The following is a 15,430-nucleotide window of genomic DNA, read 5'->3' as shown; positions in this document are numbered from 1 at the left end:
TCCTTGGCCCTCTCCCTGCCCCCGGGGTGCCCTCCCAGACTCTGCACACTTCACTGCTGTCACTTTTATTTTCCACATCAATTGCTTTACATTTTGGGGATGCAAAGTTCCCTCACAGCGCCCGAGCCTGCCGAGGGGGTGCCTGCCCCCCTCCTTCTTTTGGGGGGCCGTTCTCTGATTTCAAGGTTCTCTTGGGGGGGGGGTTCTCTGCCTTGGGGGGCCAGGCAGGATGTTGGGGGGTGGGTTTGCCCCCAAGTCCAGCCGTTCTCAGGGTGCTGCATCCGGGGCAGGGACGTGATGGGGACATCGGCGTCACCTCGGTGGCTCAGTCCCTGGGACCGATCTGCAGAGAAGGGGATGGGAGGAGTGGGGGGGCGAGGGGAAGGGGCGTGGGGAAGAGGGTCCCTCCCCCCCATGGCCAGCCCAGGCTGGGGCGTGGCTTGGGGGGCGGGGTTCCCTCACCCCCAGGAGTGAGGAGGGGGCCGGGGGTCCCACACCCCCAGGGACACCCTGGGCCGGAGACAGGGTGGGCGGTGGGGCTCCCGCAAGGCCAGCCCCGGGGGTGGGCAGGGGGCGTGGGGCCGAGGGTCCCGAGATGGGGTGGGGGTACGGGGGTGGGAGTGCCTCACCCCCAGGGATGTCCTGATGGGGGACAGCTTGAAGAGGACCCTGCGCCACTCCTCGGGACAGACACCTCGCAGCTCGGCCGGGCTCATCTGCAGCAGCTCGTGTCCCCGCAGCACCCCCAGGGTCCGCACCGTGCTGCGGGGGGCGCCAGGGGTGAGCCGGGCTTGCCCCCAGCCCCAAATGGACCCACGCGGGCTTTGAGGGGGAGGGGACTCAAGGGACCACCTACATCCGCGAGAAGCCCTTGTCCATCAGCCAGGCCGTCACCTCTGCCGGCGAGGAGTTGGGGTGCAGGGTGGGGGGACTGTCCTGGAGCGGGGGACAAAGCGCGGTAGCCACCGGCCACCCCCTCCTGATGAGGGGAGCGGGGAAGGGAGAGGAGAGGGGTCTCTCACCTGTCTGGCGCTGTGCCCCGGCTCCGGGAGGGGCTCCAGGATGTTGCCAGGGACGTGGCCCCTGTCCCCCCGCTCGTCCTGCACCAGCCACCACTTCCTCTGCTGGTCCAAGACCTGGGGAGGTGACAAGGGGGGCAGCTGGAGGGCAGGGCCGCGGGGTCACCACTGCGCCCCCACCCATGGAGGGGCCGCCCCGCTCCCACCTGCAGCGTGTCCCCCTTCCTGACGCTCAGCTCCTGCGAGTTCCTGGCCTGGAAGTCGTACAGGGCTCGGACCAGCCCCTGGGCAGGGAGCCGGGATCTGCGGGTGGAGAGGGGCTGCATCAGTGCCCAGATCCTGCTCCGACCCTCCGCAGGCGTAGGGAAAGGGGGACACTCACTCTTGGTCCCTCCAGCCGGTGGCCGGTGCCTGTGCGGGGGGCAGGGACCGGGAAGGGTGTCGCGAGTGAGCTGGGGAAACTGAAGCAGGCGCTGGGGTGTCCTGGAGGCCCCCGCGACGCTCCTGCTCCATCACGGGGGGCAGCCACCCGTCCGAAAAAAACGGTGTGTACGCGGGCACCCGGTCACTGTTGGGGTACTCGGCCCTACAACATTGGGGAGGGCACCGCGGTGGGCGCTGGGACACCCCCTCAAATCCAGAGCCCCCTTCTCGGTGTCGGGGGGCTGGACCCCACCTGGACTTGTTCCAGGCGGTGCCGAGGCTCTTCCAGACGCCATAGTCGTCATCGCCCAGGTTCTCCTCGAGGAACTGCAGCGCCTCGGGCAGCAGCAGCGGGCTCTGCACGGCCGCGGCCAGCCCGGGGCTGGGGCAGTGGCCAAGGACCTGCAGGGGACCGAGATGGAGCAGCCCCCCAGGATGGGGCAAAGAGGGGTGATCCCCACCCGTGTCACACATTTTGGGCATGGGACCCGCTCTAGGGGCACTCACGAAGGACAGAGCTGAGAAGATGAGGCGCAGCAGCTCGGGGGGATCCGGGTCCGTCACGTAGCGGTGGCTCCGTCCCTGGGGGGCGGGGGGGGAAGGTGTCCCCACGGAGCCCCCCTATCCTCACACAGCCCCCCCCCCCCCCCCCAGTCCCGCGGAGCCCCCCAGCCCACCCACACCTCTGATCCCTACACAGACCCTTGTCCCCATATGGCCCCTCCATCCCCACAGAACCCCTCAGCTCACCCACACCTCCCCCACCCCACACAGCCCCCCATTCCTGACCCCACAGCCCCCATCCCCCCACAGCCCCACTCCCCACATTCTCATGCAATTCCCCATCCCCACACCCCACCCTGTTCCCACAGAGTCCCCCCACCCTCGCAGCCCCCCCTATTCCCATTTAGCCCCTTCCCCACATACCCCCACCCCCAGCCGCCTCCTCCAGCCCGACGGCACCTACCAGGAGGTTGAGGGCGTATTTCACCTTCTGGAAGAAATCCGTGTACCCATCCTTTGGGGGCAGCGCTGGAGGGGCACAGCTGGGGCTGGCACCGGGCTGGGCACAGCAGAACCCCGAGCAGCCCCCCAGGGACCCTCCCCTCCCTTCCGACCTGACTTCTTCAGCTTCTTCTTCGTGCTGGCCGAGCTCAGCGTTGTCTTCAGCTGGCCCACGAAGCGCTCCAGGTCGCCCAGGACGTGGTTGAGGATCTCCTGTGGGTGCAGGGGGGCGGTGGGTGCTGGGTGGGAGCCGCGGTGACCCCACCCGTGAAGGGTCGGTCCGGTCGGGACTTACAACATCCCGGTCCGCCTCGGACGCGGCCTGGACGGGGGCTCGGCTCCGGGGCACCTGCGGGGGCTCCGGCGCACCTGGCGACATCCCCAGCGTCATCCCTGCTCCCGGGGAAACTGAGGCACGGCGCGGTCCCTCCCTCCCCAGGCCCAGACTCACGGTAGTCCGAGGAGATCAGCCCACGCCGGGGGGGCGGGTGGGGGTCGGGCTCGGGGGGCTCTGCCCAGCGCTCCGGGGCCCCGTACGGGGGGGCCGGGCTCGGTGGCGTGTCCGGACTGCTCCGGGACCAGCGGGGAGGGGAGGGGAAGGAGAGGGTGAGCTGAGCCCGGGGGGGCTGTGCGGGGGTAGAGGGAGAGGGGTTTGGGTGTGGGTGTTGGGCAGGAGCGGGGCTGGTTCCGAGAGTGGGGTGCGGGGTCTGTGGGTGTGGGGGAGGAGGGAGGAGGGGAAGGGGGTCTGAGGCCAGTGATGGGAAATAGGGTGGGGGACACTCTGTGCCCGAGGGGATGAGGGGACACCGAGCTCGTGGGTGCCGTGGGGGGGGGTCTGTGCCCACGGGTATGAGGAAGAGGGGATGGGAAGGGGGAACAGAGCCCGTGGATGGGGTGCGGGGGTAGGGCCCATGGGGATGGAGTAGGAGGGATGGGAAGGAGGCTGAGCCCCTGGATGGGGTGGGGGGGTTGTGTTCATGGGGGGGGGGCAGGATGGGGGGCCTGAGCCAGGAACTGAGGCACTGGGAAAAAGGGCCCCCCCTCACCCCTCAGGTGGGGGTATGTGCCCACAGGCAGGGGGGAATTTGGGGGGCTTTGGGGCTCTGTGGGACCACAAGGAGACCCCACCGGCAGACTCACCACAACTTTGGGGAGCGAGACTTGGGGGCCCAGCCGAGCTGTCTCCAGGGAGGGGCCGCAGAGCCACTTACCCCCCATACCTGTGCCCGTAGTGATTGCTCTGCTCCTCCTTCCTCTGCCTCAACACCTTCTCCAGGCTGTTCCTGAGCGTCTCTGCCTGGAACGAAGCCGCTGCCATCAGACCCCATCCCGGCGGCTGCCCCCCGTTTTTCCCTCCTCAGGGCTCACCCCCAGCCGCTCGCACTGGAAGAGCAGCACGCTGGTTCTCGGCGGGTTCCTCTCCTGCACGCTGACGGCCAGCACCGCGTTGTCCAGCCCGGCGGAGCAGCCCTTCACGCTTCCCAGCGGGAACGCCTCCAGCTCCTCCTGCAAGGCGGAAAACGGGGTATCAGTGGCTAGGAAAGGGTTAAAGGGGTGCAGGTGGGATTGTGGGGTGTGAGGTGGCAGAGGAGGGGGATAGCAGAGTTTGGGGGCTGAGTCTGGGAGTGGGGAAGGGGTGTGGGTGCCAGGCTGGGGGGGTGCCCAGATTGGGGGTGCCAGGGCTGTATGAGCTGCCAGGGTGGGGGGCAGTGGGATCGACTGGGGTTTGGGGATACCTGGACAGGGGGCGGCCGGGATTTGGGGGTTCCCATAGCCAGGGAATACCGGGATTTGGGGGGTTCCATAGCCAGGGGTGCCAGGAGACAGGGAATACCCTGGCCAGGGGGCACCAGAATTTGGGGGTTTCTATAGCCAAGGAGTACCGGGATTTGGGGGGTTCCATAGCCAGGGAGTACCCGGATTTGGGGGTTCCCATAGCCAGGGGGGTGCCAGGATTCAGGGGATGCCCTGGCCAGGGGGTACCGGGGTTTGGGGGTGCCCTGGCCGGCGGGTACTGAGATTCAAGGGGTGCCTTGGTTGAGGGGTGCTGGGCTTTGGGGGTGCCCTGCTCGGGGGGCACCAGGATTCAGGGGTTCCATGGCCAGAGGGTGCCAGGCTTTGGGGGTGCCCGGGCCGGGGGGTACCTTGCTCTCCACATCGCTCAGCACCAGCTCCTGGTCCTTGACCTCCAGGATGACATCCTGGCCCCAGATCCGCCCCTGCTCCTCCAGCTCCTTCAGGCGCCCCAGGCAATCCTCGGCGCTGCGGAGCTCCCGCTCCAGGTGCATCGTGAGCAGGTGCTGGGGGGGGGACACGGTGTCACACGGTGTCACACGGTGTCACAAGGGCCCCTGGTAAGGGTGGGGGGCGCGGGGGACTTTGTGGGGTTTCTACCTCAACGTGGTGCTGGAAATCGTTCTGGAGCTTGAGCAGGGTCTGCCCGTAGTCCTTGCGCTGGTCTGAGGGCACAGGCAAGGTGAGGTGACAGGGACAAGCTGGGGGCGGTAGCGGGGGGGGCTGAAGGGGTTTTTGGGGTGCAGCCCTCACTCACTGTAGATGCTCTTCCCGGTGAGGCGGACAAAGCTGTTGGAACGTCGGAGCGGGGTCCTGTCGTCATATTCGCTCCTGGACGGACAGAGGGGTACTTACACGCCCTGCCCCCTGTCCCCTCCAGCCCTCGGGGATCCCCAGGGTGGCCGCTCACCGGGAGGGGCTGCTGCCCCAGCGGCCGAAGGGGTCTCCCATCCTGCCGGGGAGCAGCCAGAGCGTCTCGATCCTGCTGTGGGATCCTGGGCATGGTCCTTGTGTCACCCCCAATGTGTCCCCAACCCCCCATCCCGGGCGGTGCCGTGGCTCTGGTGGCCACCGGGACCGCCCCGACCCTCCCTCCCCAGTCCCCCCGCTCCATCCCGGCTCCTCGGGGGTGCCCTGTCCCCACCATGTCCCGAGATGGGATCGCTGCCCCGGGGTGTTCCCGCTCACCTCGGTGCTGGCTCTGCTGCTCGGGCCGTGACTGCGGAGGGTGACAGGGCAGGGGACAGGGCTTGTCGTCGGCACCGCACCCAGCTGCTCTTTGCCCTCTCGTTAAAGCGGGGGAGGGACGCTGGGGACACAAGCAGCTGGCACCGCCACCACCTCCGCAACCACCCTGGTCCCCCACCCCGAAGCAGGGCGGGCTGGCCCCGGAGCACCCAGCGGGGAACGTGGCCCGGGCTGTCCCCAGCCCAAGGTCCCCCGCCCCTGGGCTGGGTGGCCGTGACGTCCCGCCCGGCAGGGACCTGCCACCCGCAGGACTCTGCGCCCTTGGCGCGGGCTGATCCTGGGCTCACCCCAAAGCTGTCACTGCCAGGCAAATCCTCCCAGGGTGGTTTGTACCCAGGAAGGGGCCGGATCCGGGGTGAGGGTCCAGGATTTGGGTGAAGGATGGATGTAGAGCTCTGGGGTCAGCTTGGCTGGGGGGACACGGGGTGGCCGGGGGGACACGGGGTGGCCAGGGATCGTGTCTGTGGGGTTGGAGTGACCCACTGAACAACCTGTCCCAGCACAGGGTTGTGAGGTTTGGGTTCATTTTAAGCCTTTTCGCTTCTCTGGTGCAACTTAGGCGGTCATGGATCAGCTGTGTCTCCGAGGGTCCCATTTGTGCTCCTCAGTCCCCTAGGCTGTCACATCCCTGCTCACCTTTTTTTCCCCAGGTTTGTGAACCAAACTGACCCCACCACGGGGGACCCTGGCGTTCTGCATCCCCCAGTGTGACACGGAGCAGGCGACCCCCTCGGGGAGTGTTCGGGGACGGCCGGCAGCCACGCACGGGCAGAACCGAGGGGATCAGGTATTGAGGAGCTGTGAATTCCCCCCAAGGGGGCGGGGAAGGGGTGCCGGTCGTGCCTCAGTTTCCCGGGCCGGGGGGAAGGGGGGGGGCAGGGTGCAGTCCCCTTTTCGGCCACGAGGGGGCAGCACGTGCCCGCGGCCCCCGCTGTGTCACAAACCTCCCCCCCCCACCCCAGATGTGCCACCCCCAGGTGTGTCCCCCCCACCCGGTGTGCCAGCCCCCAGGTGTGTCACCCCCAGGTGTGTACCCCCAGGTGTGTCACCCCCCCCCAGAGGTGCGACCCGCATGGAGGGAGCACCAGATGTGGGACCCCCCAGATGTGCAGCTTCCCCCAGCGGTGCAGCCACGATCCCTGCATGGGGATCCTCAGGTGTGTGGCACCCCCCCAGATGTGTGATCGATCTCCCGATTTGTGCAGCCCACTCCCCATCCGTGCGACCCCACCAGATGTGACACCCCCAGATGCAGAGCCCCAGATGTGCAGGGTCCCGGGTCCTGCCAGCGTCTCTGACACCAGCCTGGCGCTGGGGATGTTTGGGTGACACTTCTCGGGGCAGGGTGGCACAAAGGGCCGCCTGTGGTCCCCGTGGGAGATTTCGGGTTACATCCCCTCAAAAGCCAAGCCCTCCCCCCGATTTACTGCTGCGAACCCCCCCGGCAGCAGCCAGGGCACGGCAAGAGCGCGGCCCGTCCGTTCCCACCCCCGGCAGGGACAGAGCTCGCCCCGCCCCGTCCCAGCTCCTCCCAGTCACCCCACTGGGTAAACTGGGAGCGGCCTTGGCTGCAGATTCACTCCAAACCCCCTTTTTATTGTTTTTCTCCTCAATTCCCAGCCAGAGGCAACAATTCCCTGCACACCCCCAGCCCGGCAGCCCTCGCCCTTCCCTAGGCTCGGGAAGTCCCCAGGGGACACCAAACCCCTTGGGAAGAGCCAGGGAGGCGCTCGGAGCCTCCTGGAGACTCAGAAATCTTTTCCCTTTTCAGATTTTGAAACCGCCAGCATCAAAATGTGCAAAATCTGTGAATTGACCCCAAAGCGCAGCTGCTTTAGGGAGGGGAATGGCCTCAACCTGCGGCCCTGCTCTGCTCCTGGGGAGGGCACTCCGCACCCAGCAGGGGACAGCTGTGGGGACATCACCGTGCTCCGCTGGGGACACCCGATGATGCCCACCCCAGAGAAAGCACGGGGCGTTCTGGGGGGTCGCCAGGCACAGGGGCACCACAGAGGCAGCAGGCTCTGGAATTCCCGGTGACACATCGCTCCCGGCCAGGTGCCACGAGGCCGCGGGGCCGGGAAGCAGCTGTGGCTCCGGGGGCTGGGTGCCAGCCAGGGACAAACCGCCAGCCAGCCTGGATCCGTCCTCACGTCACCAGCCCGGGCTGCGGTGTACCCGGATCTGTCACCTAATTGCTGGGGACCAGCGTCTCTTCGTCATTTGGGGATGGCTGGGGACGTTTAACCCCTCAGGGGCTGGGAAGCTGTTGGATCAGAGTCCCTGGGCAAGACCAGTGGCGTGGCATGGCACAGATGGCAAGGCACGAAGCACAGCCCAGGGTGGTGCCTCCCAGAGATGCACAAATCCACAAGTCCTGCCCTCCACGGGGACTCCTTGGTGGTGGCAGTGGCAAGCCAATGTCCCACTGCCACAGCTGCTGGGCTCACACCCTGTTTTGGGGTGACACAGGAGAAGACAGAGGATGCTCGGTGACACCTTGCTGTCATCCTGCCTCCATGTCTTGCTTGGTCTGCCCCTGGTCCATGGCCACCTTGGCATGGCCACCTTGGCATTGTCATCCTGGCATGGCCACTCTGGTCTGTGGTCACCTTGGCACAGTCACCTTGGCATGGTCACCCTGGCATTGTCATCCTGGCACGGCCGCCCTGGCACAGACACCCTGGCATGGTCACCCTGGCATGATCACCCTGGTCTATTGTCACCTTGGCATTGCTATCCTGGCACGGCCAGCCTGGCACAGTTACCTTGGCATTGTCTCCCTGGTCTATGGTCACCCTGGCACGGTCACCCTGGCATGGTCACCCTGGCACAGTCCCCTGCTGGTCCCTGTCACCCTTGTCCCTCTACTGGTCCCCATCCCTGTGCCAGCCTCATCACCCTGCTAGTCCCTGTCACCTGCTAGGTCCCCAAAGCCCTGCTGGTCCCTGTCACCCCGATGGTCCCTTCATGGTGGCTGTCACTGGGTGCTGCATCTCCTCTCCCATTCCTGAAGGTCCCATCTCAGTGCTGCCAGGGAACCCCTCATTCCCTGGGAGCACCCTTGGGGTCACCCCAAGAGAATCCCTCGGGGTCTCAGCCCTGTGGGCTCTGTAGCCCTGGGGCTCCTGGCCCACATGGCTATTGCTGATCCTGCTTTTCCCAGGGTGCTGCTGACCCCATCTCTTCAGAGCAACAGGACAAAGTCCCTGGGGCTTTTTTAACCCTTTGGCTCCCCAACCCCACAGTGACATCCTTGGAGGCTGATTTGTTTCCCCTCTCCCATTTCCAAAGGGTGATGGAGGTGCTGAGTGGGTGACATCTGGGGGACTCCGGCAGTGACGTGCCCATGTCTGGCTCAGCCAGGGGTGTGCACAGCTGGACACAGCTCGTGGCTCCTGGCTGGAGTCCCGTGACCTTCACACCATCGGTTTTTTGTATTGAGGAGGTTGAAATAGAATTGTTTTGGATTTCAGTGAGGGAGCTGTCTGTGCTGCAGAGCGTTGGGGACCCATCACTTGGGTGATCCTGGGCTACGATCCCAGGCCAGGGACAGGCCAGGAGCCCTATGGCCACAGAAAGAGCTGGTTTTCCTCCACAGCCCCATGGCTCTGGCCACAAACCTGCACCAACCTTCTTATTTTTAGTGTGAAGAGGGAAAAACAACGTGTGTGTGGGACCCATCCTGTTTTCTTCCCACCATCCATCATCCTGGCAGCACAGGCTGGGGATTTCCAGGGGCAGTGGGGGCTGAAAGGACTGTGGCACCACACAGATTTAATTAGAGGTGATGAGGACATGCAAATGAGCAGGTTAAATCCTGCTCAGGGGTGGCCAAGCCCCTGAGGATCCTCAGAGGGTTTGGAGGTGTTTCCCACGTTTCCCACGCTCCAGGAGCCAGGGGAAGGTTGGATGTTGGGGTAAGCAAGGGCTGGGAGCCATGGCTGGGTGGGAGAGGGCAGGGAGGGAGGGCAGGGAGGTCACAGCTCCACAGTTATTCCATGTTCCTCTCCAGCATGGGACATGCTGGAGATCCCCTGATGTGCTGGGACACAAGTGAGCCCAGAAAGCTAGAAAGAAAGCTAGAAGGAAAGCTAGAAATTGCCTTTTTCTCCTCCAGTTTTGGCATTTGGCATGAATTCCCTCATGGAAGAGCTGCTATCTTCTTTACCCTTCCACCCTGCTTCCCAGCCCTTCCCTCCTCCTCATCATTTCCACACGTAGGGGCAAACCTAATCCAAAGGATTCCTGACCTGCTCTGCCAGAGCAGCACCTCCCTGGTAGTGGGATCTGAGCCTTGGAATGTTCATCCAACTCTAAATCCCCCAAAATTCAGGGATGAGCCCCAAATCCTCCATCCTGGGATCTGAGTGGGGTCTTGGAATGGCACAAAAGGTGCTCAGCAAAGCTCAGGATCCCAACTCTTCCGTGGAATAAAATGAGGTGAGTTCCTTGGCTGGATGGATCACCTGGAGCTGCTCAGACCCAAACCCAACATCCCCACGGACAAACCCAAGGACACTGAGCTTGTGGCCATGATGGGGAGCAGAATGGGATCAAGGGTGCAAGTGGTAGATTTTCCAGGGGAAAAATAAACCGCAAACATTTCCACAGCATCTTTCCAGGGAGGAGGATGAAGGTGGATGAAGGCCGGGCCTCGTGGCCCTGAGCTGGTTGGGCTGTGGAGGCTGCAGCCAGGAGGGTGATGCTGTGGTGGGGTGGAATGGGTGGGCTCCCTTCCCATGGGAATGTGCTGCTGAGTCAGCATTCCTGGAGACCCCGTGGGCGATGGGATTGGGTTTGGAACCTCCAGAATCTTTGCTTCTTTTCTGCCAAGGTCAGGAGTAAGTGTGTGAGATGGTATTTCTTGTTGGGACTCAGATGTTTATCAGCTCTTATCTCTGTCCCAGTCTCACAAGCCCAGAGTTCTACAGCACTTCACTCTAACAAACTAAAAATGGAGCCCTGGCTCTCTCTCTCTACAAGGCCTTTTAAGGATAAACTGTCCAATCAAGAAATGACACCTAAATTATTTTTACTTTTAACCCAATAACCAACCACCCATGCCCACAATGTGGACTTTTTAATCTGATTACACAAAACCATCCAAATCCATGGAGAAGAAGGTGAAGTAGAAGGTGAAGTAGAAGGTGAAGAAGAAGGAGCAGCCTCTGCCCTAAAACCTCCATCTTGTTTTATCTATTTCTGTATTCTAAAACCTCAAACTCCAAGTTTTCCACCCTGTGATATCACACACTTCTATTCAAACTCCACACCCACAATCCCAGTTCTATCATTCCATTTTGGAAGCTTCTCCACGGCCTCGGGTCAGTGCAGTGTTCTCCTGGGGGTCAGTGCCTGGCACAGAAAGTCTCAAATTCTCAGCACCCAGGGTTCCCACAGGAACCCCCACGAGGTCCCTGGGAGGGGGATGGGTGCAGAACGTGACACCCAGCACGGGTCAGGGGTGTTGCACTCGAGGGAGAAGCTCTGGAGGAAGTTGTGAAAGGGGGAGCAGGTGCTGTCAGTGGGGTGTGGAGCGGGGAGAGCCCACGGAGGAGCTTCCCAGGAGCTGGGGTGGGAGGTTCCCCCTGCCACGTCATCGGAGCCGTCTGTGGGTCCTTCCTCCCTCGGGTGGGAGCTGGGCAGGACGGGGTTGCAGAAAGTCACAGGGCTCCCAGGAGGGCTTTGGGGGCTGTTTGGACAGGGTGAGGAGCACTGTGACTGCTGGAACCCTGGGTGCTGAGAGTTTCAGACTTTCTGTGCTGACAGACACTGACCCCCAGGAGAACACTGCAGTGACCTGAGGCTGTGGAGAAGCTTCCAGAATGGAATGACAGAACTGGGATTGTGGGTGTGGAGTTTGAACAGAAATGTGTGATATCACAGGGTGGAAAACTTGGAGTTTAAGGTTTTGGAATATAGTAATATATATATAAAGCAAGATGGAGGTTTTAAGGCAGAGGCTGCTCCTTCTTCTTCACCTTCTTCTCCATGGGTTTGGGTGGTTTTATGTAATCAGATAAAAAAGTCCACATTGTGGGCATGGGTGGTTGGTTATTGAGTTAAAAGTAAAAATAATTAATTTATCATTTCTTGATTGGACAGTTTATCCTTAAAAGGCCTTGTAGAGAGAGAGAGACAGGGCTCCATTTTTAGTTTGTTAGAGTGAAGTGCTGTAGAACTCTGGGCTTGTGAGACTGGGACAGAGATAAGAGCTGATAAAAATCTGAGTCCCAACAAGAAATACCATCTCACACACTTTCTCCTGACCTTGGCAGAAAAGAAGCACGAGAATCTGCATGTGACACGTTATAGCAAAACTGCAACTGCTGCTCCTGCCCTCAGGTGCCACCTCTCACCCCTGGACCCCCCCCCAAAGTCACAGGATGGGAGTCCAGGTGTCTCAGGCCTCCCAGCATTGCTTCCAGCATGGTCCAGGCTTACTGGGACACAAACAGCTGTATTTTCCCCTCCAAAAAGCAACTGACTCCTGCCAGGAAACAGAATTCAACAGATAAATATTAGGAATGGGAAGTGTTTGACCTTCCCTATTGTTTGGCTCCTGTGGGAAGCTGAGCAGGAGGAGGAACCCATCCTATTCCAGCCAGTGCTGGACATCAGGAGGGTTGTGCCCTTGGATGATGTGAATATCCAGGACCATTTTCTGTCCAGGTTGATTAGGTCCAAAAACGGTCCAAAATGTGAATTTTTTGAAGAAGATTATCTAACCTCTGGAGTCATGGATGCTCACTTTGGCTTTGTCTGTGGTTTGCCAGCCCCAGGCAGCATCTCCAGCCTGAATCCAACACAAATCCTGGGACTTTTCACCCTGGTTTGGAAGATGCTGGGTGATTCATGGATGGTTTGAGAAACAACTCATCCTGGGAGTGCCCATTCCCTGGTCAGGAGGGGCCAGAGGAATCTGCATCCCCTGGGATGGGGGAAATTGTCACCTGGACATCCCCCAGTCCTGGTCAGTCTCAAAGTGGCTTTTGAGGGACAGGAAAGATTGAAGGCCAAGGTCCATGGAGCTGGGATGTGGCTGATGCCTCCTGAGATGCTCCCAGCAGCTTCCCAGGGGGATCCTTGTTGTTCTGCAGGATGTAGGTGGTCCTGGGGTGTTGTATTGCACTAAACAGTTTATTTAGTTGTTGTTTTTTGCACTGTGTGTTTGGTACATGGTCTGTCCCATTTCCCCTTTCCTCCCAAAAGCCCTGATGGTAATGGTTTGTCCCAGGTTTACCCCTCCCCTCGCCCCTTCCTCACCTTTATCCCACTGGCTGTGGTTCTCTTCTGGCATCCCCCACTCCCCCGAGCTTAAAATCTCTTAAAAATGAGGCATTCCCCCCCTCTTTTCCTGGGACGTCGCCTGAATCCCGAGCTGACTCCTCTCTAGGAATAAAACAGGTGACTCCTATCTAGGAATAAAACAGAGGTGACTCCTATCTAGGAATAAAACAGAGGTGACTCCTATCTAGGAATAAAACAGGTGACTCCTATCTAGGAATAAAACAGGTGACTCCTCTCTAGGAATAAAACAGGTGACTCCTATCTAGGAATAAAACAGAGGTGACTCCTCTCTAGGAATAAACTAGGACTTTGGTCCCGAGAAGAAGAGCACCTCCCATCCTTTGCTTTTGTCCTGTGTGACATTGTAAGGGCTCAGGTCCATGGCTAGCTGGGTTGGACCCGAACTGCAGCCAGCTCAACCTTACAGCTGGCGCCCAACGTGCGACCCACAGCCCTCAGATGAAGGGTCCCATGCTCTACCAGCTGAGCTGGGGGAACACAGGACCTGAGCTGGTGCCTCCTCTTCCTCAGCCCTCCAGCTGCTCTGGTTGGAGATGCCTTGGCCAAGGCTGGGCCAGGGGCCAGGAGAGAGCTGAGGGTCCCTGTCTTGGTTTGAACAGCCAGGTGTCTGCTGGGGAAGGCAGGGGCCTCCCCTGAAATGGAAAATGCAAACCCCATCCCTCTGAATTGTTCTAATTTTGAAATTAAGGGGCTCTCAGGCAAAGATATGGGAGCAGGAATAACAACTCTTTATTAGGAAAATTAAAAATACAAATAAAATAGTACAAAACCAAAGCACTGCCAGAGTCAGAACAGGCCCTGGTCCCTGTGTGTCAGGGTGGTGGCACAGTCCCATCCCATGGTGGCACAGTCCCATCCCCGGGGGGCTCAGGGTGGTGGCACAGTCCCATCCCAGGGTGGCTCAGGGTGGTGGCACAGTCCCATTCCAGGGTGGCTCAGGGTGGTGGCACAGTCCCACCCCAGGGGGGCTCAGGGTGGTGGCACAGTCCCATCCCAGGGGGGCTCAGGGTGGTGGCACAGCCCCATCCCAGGGGGGCTCAGCCCTCCTGCAGTGCCAGCTGTGGTTCTGCTGGAGCAGGGATCCTGCACAAGGGGGGAGTTTTCCTCTGGAGCTCCAGGGCTGCTGGAGATGGGCCTGCTCTCCCTCTGGGAATGCAGGGCAGGAGAAAGCTGCTCCTCTGGGAATGCAGTGGGCAAAGGCTGCAGAGAACTGCAGAGAACTGCCCCAGCTCTGACAGATGATGATAGAACACCCCCAAACCCCATCTTCCCACCCAGGACAGTCCTTGAGCCATCCCAGGGTCGGGCACTGGAGGTGGGAGTGAGGATGTGGGATCAGAATCAGGATTCAGCCCCTGCAGGATTCTCGTGGGGCCCTTCAGTGAAGGGCTGAGGGCAGCAGCCATGATGGTCTGGACTCAGAGACACCCCCACTCTTAAAAAAGGAATTTCTGGGTCTAGAGGCTGAATTTGAGCAATTGCTGCCATTTAAATAAAATAAAATAAAATTAAGGAAGTGAAATGAAGAAAGATAAAATTAAGTACATGAAATAAAAAAGAAATTAGATAAATAAGATAAAATGAAATAAATAAAATAACATAACATAATGAAAATAAATTTAATAGAAAAGATAAATAAAATTAAATAAAGGATAACAAAGTGAAATTAAATTTATTTAATTAACTAATTTAATTAAAAGGAAATAGAATGGAATAGAATGGAATAGAACAGAATAGAATAATGAAATGAAATGAAATGAAATGAAATGAAATGAAATGAAATGAAATGAAATGAAATGAAATAAAATAAAATACAACCTGTTTCTAGCTTCTAGGGGGTGGAACTACAAGGACCCATGTCCATGGGGCAGAGGGACAGGAGATCCTTTCCCCACGGCATCCTGGACCCTATTCCCTATGGATGCTCCATGCAGCACCATCCCTGCCGTCACCCTTAGAGCTGTTTTCTTTTGTTTTACTGGGGTTTTCCCCCTCTTTTGCATTTAATTCTCCAGCAACATCCCAATGCTCCAGGGAGGAGCAGGATCCACCTGGCTCCACCACTGGAATCGGGGATCTCAGGTGCCCAGGACCCTGCAGCACCCAGGGGGCACCCACGGGAGAGAAGGGGCTCCGGGAAGGTGGGTTTGAACCGGAGGGGTGGATCTGAGCAGGAGGGATGGATCTGAGCCGGAGGGATGGATCTGAGCCGGAGGGATGGATCTGAGCCGGAGGGATGGATCTGAGCCGGAGGGATGGATCTGAGCCGGAGCCCGGCCAACCGGAGGGGCGAGGGCTCTGCCCCGGGAAGAGCCGGCTCACTTCCAGGCTGAGTAAGCGGCTGCTGCTGCCAAAATCCAGCGCCGACGGCCGTGGTGGGAATTTTGGGGCTGCAAAGAGCGTCACTGGAGGTGCCGCACGGCCCCCGCGCCGACACCCCCTCTCCCCGGGAGGGAGGTGTTTTAATGAATCCCTTAATTAGGAAGCTGCGAGAGGCGCTGCCCAGATGTTGGCTGGGGATCCAGCGGTGGAGGCGGCCCCGGGGTCACTCAGCAGAGCCCCGCGGGGACAGCGGGGTTTGGATGGGGTTTGTGGTGGCGGTGAGGATGAGGAGCAGCGCCGGGCGG

At 60.3% G+C, this 15,430-nt stretch overlaps 1 protein-coding gene across 1 annotated transcript; it reads right to left on the bottom strand.

Moving 5' to 3' along the window:
* Nucleotides 1–81: 81 nt before the first annotated feature.
* EPS8L3 (EPS8 like 3) lies at nt 82–5,235 on the bottom strand. Its single transcript, XM_059867946.1, has 18 exons — nt 5,152–5,235; nt 4,999–5,072; nt 4,842–4,906; nt 4,592–4,747; nt 3,816–3,953; nt 3,659–3,744; nt 2,899–3,014; nt 2,743–2,816; nt 2,561–2,660; nt 2,410–2,474; nt 1,950–2,024; nt 1,696–1,844; nt 1,402–1,605; nt 1,226–1,322; nt 1,023–1,136; nt 857–936; nt 630–762; nt 82–343 (listed from the first exon to the last, which is right to left on the bottom strand). The coding sequence occupies exons 1-18, from the start codon at nt 5,190–5,192 to the stop codon at nt 326–328; spliced, it is 1,785 nt and encodes a 594-aa protein (XP_059723929.1). The 5' UTR covers nt 5,193–5,235; the 3' UTR covers nt 82–325.
* Between the last annotated feature and the right edge of the window lie 10,195 nt (nt 5,236–15,430).

The sequence above is a fragment of the Haemorhous mexicanus genome, chromosome 25, assembly GCF_027477595.1.
Source record: "Haemorhous mexicanus isolate bHaeMex1 chromosome 25, bHaeMex1.pri, whole genome shotgun sequence".
Lineage (NCBI taxonomy): Eukaryota > Metazoa > Chordata > Aves > Passeriformes > Fringillidae > Haemorhous > Haemorhous mexicanus.
This window is presented reverse-complemented; position numbering and strand designations above follow the sequence as displayed.